At 35.8% G+C, this 5,862-nt stretch overlaps 1 protein-coding gene across 1 annotated transcript; it reads left to right on the top strand.

The window, feature by feature from the left end:
* Positions 1-571: 571 nt before the first annotated feature.
* On the top strand, positions 572-5,357 carry LOC107295790 (vomeronasal type-2 receptor 26). The gene is made up of 4 exons (XM_029285915.1): positions 572-1,342; positions 2,284-2,511; positions 2,905-3,031; positions 4,453-5,357. Exons 1-4 carry the CDS (start codon positions 572-574, stop codon positions 5,355-5,357), a joined length of 2,031 nt encoding a protein of 676 aa, XP_029141748.1.
* Positions 5,358-5,862: the final 505 nt, after the last annotated feature.

Genomic DNA, 5,862 nt, shown 5'->3' with positions numbered 1-5,862 from the left:
TGATGCAACATATTAAAAATTTGTTTAAAAAAGCTAACAGGTTCTGAAAGCTTCAGATGGTTGGAGATTAGTTTTATCCTCACCGATGTAGAATAGAATAGAATAATAAGTTTATTGTCACTTTAAATGTACACTAATCATCATACATTAAAATGAGTTTTTGTTGCATATACCTCCAATACACATGTGAACTAACAGATGATTGTGTCCATCATCCTTTCTCAGCCAAACTTACAGGATTACTTATAGTGCACTATGTGTCTTCTTGGGCACCTGAAAAAAAATGTCAGAGTATAAATTTAACAAATAAATAAATAAGATAGGGTTCCATATATATACAGCATTAGTATATAGTAATCATAATGGTCAAAGTTTTATTTGCACTTGAAAATGGAAGCCCATGCAAGGAAAGAGCTTGCAAAAATGTATCTTTCTGTGTATTCTTTAAGAAAATATAACTTTCTCATAGGAATTGAGAGTTTACAACAAAATATACATTTGATTTTAGCTCTCCTATGGCTCATTTGCTCCCAAGAAGCATGGGACAAAGAGGGCTGCTTCCTTTTATCGCATGGCTCCCAATGAAAACCTTCAGACTGTGGGGATTATCCAGTTGCTGAAGCATTTTGGATGGACGTGGATTGGCCTTTTAATTCTGGATGATGACAGTGGAGACAATTTCCTCCGAGCTCTGGACCCACTTCTTTCTGAGAACAGGATCTGCTCTGCTTTTGTGGAGAGATTTCCCAAACAAGCATTTATTTTTATTTTTCAAAATCCTATGGTGGGTAGGATAAATGTTCACTTGAGGGAAACCAAAATCAATACATTCATCTTCTATGGAGAAAGCTTCACAGCAATGGTTCTATTTCTGTTTGTTAAATATATAGACGAAAGTTATGGGAAAATGTGGATTCTAACAGCTCAAATTGATCTTACATTAACAAGTCTTCATCAACCTTCAGATTTGCAGTTGTTTGATGGAGCAATTTCTTTTGCTATTCACTCCAATGAACTGCCACAGTTTGAGGAATTCCTTTGGGCCATAAAACCATTTCAGACCCAACAGGATAGTTTGTTCAAAGAGTTCTGGGAACAGTGCTTTGATTGTGTCTTTTCAGACAGCACTAAACCAATGGAAAGTGATGAAGCATGTACTAGGAAGGAAGATCTGAAAAAGCTTCCTAGACATTTATTTGAAATGACTGGCCACAGCTATAGTATCTACAATGCAGTCTATGCTGTAGCACATGCTCTTTATGGCATGAACATACTTAAGTCTAAATACCAAAGAATAACAAAAAGTAGAAGGAATGAACTTGAAGATCAAGGCATCTGGAAGGTAATCACTTGTTAATCAAACACCATCATTCCAAAGAGTAGATTAATACCATGAAAGTTATACTGAACTTCTTCCTTTTTCTCTAAGTAGTTAGCAGTACTGGTTAGTGGTGCCAAATAAAACAGTTAACCCCTTCCTGTGTGTGTGTTCATAGCCTGGAACAGGACAATATATCTCTTAGGTTGGGTGAGATGATGATATAAGCAAGAAAAATGTTTGCTTCTCGATTTCAGCACAGTAATTAATTAATTGGATTTTGATAGCATCCAGCTCTGGAAGTCATGCTAACCCATTGTCAAGGATGAAACTTTGGCAGCTATGTGCCTCTGTGTTTCAATTTTCCTTTAGATAAAGGGGAGGTGGAAGTGTTACTTTCAAGTGGATAGATAGAGAAATGAAACATTTTTTATTCAGCTGCAGACTATGGGAGCCTGAAACCTTGTCAAGGAAACCAGAACAGGTGTGAATTTGAAGCAAATGGTTCCCATAGCAAAGTGGACTTGTTGATATGGATTACATAAGACATTGGGGGGGGGATGGCTGGGAAGAGTCCATGAATTGGTGTGGGAATCTTAGAGTTAGTTTTGCTTTGACATAACCACTCAGTATATTTAATAAACAAAAAGATTTTCAGAAACAGAATTAATCTGGAGTCTTATTTGGATTCTCAAGCTGGATTTTGACAGCCATGATGTGGCTTATTTCACTTTGAATCTAGCAGGTGTGCTTTTTTAAGCTAAATGATGTCAACATGTGTCAGCTTTTTGTCTCATTTGTAGACGACTATAATTGCCTAGTGCAAGTTGTCATGATCTAGTGATAGTCCTACACAAATCTGGTTGACAAGATATCAGTGGGACTTAAGTAATGCCACTTTCATTTCTACAAATTTCAGGAAGTCTTGATGTAACCCATAGGTTTTTTCCCCCTATTTTATTTAGCTTCATTGGTTTCTTCAAAGCCTTTCATTCAATAATTCCCTTGGAAAAACTGTATCCATCAACCATCATGGAGAAGTGCTTTCTGGATTTGATATTACAAATGTGGTCATGTTTCCAAACAATTCCTACCATAAAGTGAAAATCGGAAAAATTGATCCCAAAGCTCTTGAAGGAAACAAATTTGTGATTAATGAAGATTTAATTGTGTGGCACAAATATTTTAAGCAGGTACAGATTTTTGAGATATTGCATTATTCTGGTTGAAAGATTTGAAGATCAGCAATGAGTGTGATTGTACAGCCTACTTTCATATCCTTAAATGAGTTAAAATTAACTATTTGTATTCCAACTATGGCTGGGTTTTTTTTCTGCTGTATTTGACAAATTTACAGAAGATTTTGTTTTCCTCAGGGAGATGGGGAAATTTGAAAATAAAATAAAAAGTACTACCACCCACCTTTGACAGGTTATAAAAAATTCAAGAATCAGTGAGCTGGCTAATATTATATATCCTGGCTTCACTGGGGTTGAAACACTAAAGCTTCTGTATGTACAATAGTGTACAAAGTGAGTAACTGACTCCTAATGTCATGGTTATGAAACATCCTGGTTTATCAACAGATCTTGCCTCGTTCAGTGTGTAATAATCCCTGTCCTGCTGGCTATCAGAAGAAAAAGAAAGAAGGCAAGAAATTTTGCTGCTATGATTGTGATCCATGTTCTGATGGGAAGATGTCAAACATGTCAGGTAAATTATTCTCTGGTTTACTCTACTCTACTCTACTCTACTCTACTCTACTCTACCGTACCGTACCGTACCGTACCGTACCGTATCGTACCGTACCGTACCGTACCGTACCATACCATACCATACCATACCATACCATACCATACTATACTATACTATACTATACTATACTATACTATACTATACTATACTATACTATACTATACTATACTATACTATACTATACTATACTATACTATACTATACATCTTATTCTATTTTACTCTGTGATATATTAGACTTTTTCACTGCTTAATTGACCAGATAATAAATTACTTTTATTTAAATGTATATCTGATTTCTCTGTTTCGTTTATTTTATTGCAATACCGATCTACATATTTAAAGATTTCACAAGGTGTACACATAAAATTGAATAAAACCAAAGTGAAAAGCATTCAAATAATTCCTAAAAGGAAGAAAAAGAATCTTTGATAAAGGCAATGGATTGCATCATGCTCATGAAATCTCTCTCTTCTGAGGAATCCAGGAGTCTGTTTGGGTTACAGAGGAGCTGGGGGAAATAAAATTGGGGAGGAGAGATCTTGAACATAGAAGGCACTTTGCCAAGGGTACAGTTGACCAAGCATGGATTAGTGCTTCTATTAAAACCTATCTTGTGATGCTAAGGGTGGGGAGACAGCAGTATGTCTTTGCCCCTAATGCAGTCACAGAAGGTCTCCACCATCCGTGGTAGGAAGGCATGATGAACATGTTATAAGGCCATACAAAGGCAATTGCACAGAATTTGTCAGATAAAGTCACCAAGATTTGTTCCCAAGTGGACACTCATCTTGTTGCAGGTCCAGAGGAGATTCCTGGGAAGATTCATGCCTGTTTTGAACCTGTTGGATCAAAGAGAATGGACAGGTTCCCTGGGATTGAGAGCTTGTCCACTTGGTTTGTGAAGTTGAATTAAGGCAAAGTTTTCAGATACATAAATTTTATTAAAAAGTATTTTACCAGAATAAAAAGATTGATGCTTCCTAACTATGACTATCACTAACAAAGAAGATTCCCACCTAAATACATTATCTTTAGATCTCATCTAATGATAGGAAGAGAAATATTCCTTATTGGCCAAGTGCGATTGTACACACAAGGAATTTGTCTCTGGTGCATAAGCTCTCAGTGTACATACAAACAAAGAAATGTTTGTCATGATTTAATAAATTGTTATTCAAATTTAGCAACCTTAAGACCTGTGACTCTTAACTCCCAGAATTCCCCAGACACAATTCTGAGAATTGAATTCCAGACTTCTTAAAGTGGCAAAATTTGAAAAACACTGATATAATCTAATATAAATTATATATTTGATTTGGTGCTACATCAATTTTTATGGTTAGATCTCATGCTTTATAGTATGTCTCTTATTTGCAGACACAATTGCCTGTTCTGAATGTCCAGAAGATCAATTTCCAAGTAAAGACAAAGTTCGATGCATCCCCAAAGCAATAACATTTCTAACTTTTGAAGAACCTTTAGGGATCAGCTTAGTTGCGATTACTATTTTATTTTCAACCATTACCATATTTATACTTGCGATATTTATTAACTATAAAGACACACCTGTTGTGAAAGCTAACAACAAGGACCTCACCTACACTCTTCTCATCTCCCTTCTGCTTTGCTTTCTCTGCTCTTTTCTTTTCATTGGAAAACCTCTCAAAATGATTTGCTTCCTCCGACAATCTGCATTTGGCATTATCTTCTCTGTGGCTGTTTCTTCTGTGTTGGCCAAAACCATCATGGTCATTGCAGCATTCATGGCCACCAAACCAAGATCCAGCATGAGAAAATGGTTGGGCAAAAGAGTGTCCATTTTAATTATTTTTTTCTGCTCCTTCATTCAAGCAGGCATTTGTCTGGCATGGATGATCACTTCTCCACCCTTTCCAGAACTTAACATGCAATCAGTGACTGAAGAGATCATAGCTGAATGTAATGAAGGGTCCGTTGTGATGTTTTATCTTGTCTTGGGCTATATGGGTTTTTTGTCTCTAGTCAGCTTCCTGGTGGCTTTCCTAGCTAGGAACCTGCCCGACACATTCAATGAAGCCAAATTCATCACTTTTAGCATGCTGATGTTTTGCAGTGTTTGGTTATCTTTTGTTCCAACATATTTGAGCACCAAAGGAAAGTATATGGTAGCTGTGGAGATCTTCTCCATCTCAGCTTCTAGTGCTGGGTTATTGGGATGTATCTTTTTCCCTAAATGCTACATTATTTTACTGAGGCCTGACCTCAACAGCAAACAGCAACTTGTAAAGAGAAAGCATTTCTGACTGTAAAATTATTGATGCATTTCTGCCGTGAAACTCAATGAGTATTCATTTTCTATGAATAAAAATTGGACTTTTTATTATTTCTGCTAATTTTATTGATATTGTATATCCTTTGCATATATAAGATTGTGTATCAAATTTTATCAATGGAAATGGAAAATAAAATCTTTCACTGTGACTCTGCTTTTAATAAAGTATTTTTTTAGTTCTGATTATTTATATCACCTATTTAATGGAGAGAACAATTAGGTTTTCTTTAAAAAGATGCTGTGTGTTAACTATTAACAATTATGAAATATCTGAGTAATACAGTTTTGATCTTATTAAAATGAAGCAGCAAAGGGAAATAATCATTGAACTAAAAAGATACCAGAATCTATAAAGAAGAATATTTGGAGCTCAGGTGAAGTTAAGGGTCCTTAGTGCTCACTGAGCTTTGTTGTTTTCTTGCAGACTTTGCTGGGGCATTGATGATGTTGCCTAGTCTGATAATGAAACATCTGCA

Source organism: Protobothrops mucrosquamatus, unplaced genomic scaffold, assembly GCF_001527695.2.
Source record: "Protobothrops mucrosquamatus isolate PMUCROS unplaced genomic scaffold, P.Mucros_1.0 scaffold2489, whole genome shotgun sequence".
NCBI lineage: Eukaryota > Metazoa > Chordata > Lepidosauria > Squamata > Viperidae > Protobothrops > Protobothrops mucrosquamatus.
This window is presented reverse-complemented; position numbering and strand designations above follow the sequence as displayed.

Coding starts and splice junctions, on each gene's coding strand:
- LOC107295790 (XM_029285915.1), top strand. CDS start 572: ATGGCTCCCAATGAAAACCTTCAGACTGTGGGGATTATCCAGTTGCTG. Junction 2,512..2,904: donor GGCACAAATATTTTAAGCAG/GTACAGATTTTT, acceptor GTTTATCAACAG/ATCTTGCCTCGTTCAGTGTG. Junction 3,032..4,452: donor GAAGATGTCAAACATGTCAG/GTAAATTATTCT, acceptor TCTTATTTGCAG/ACACAATTGCCTGTTCTGAA.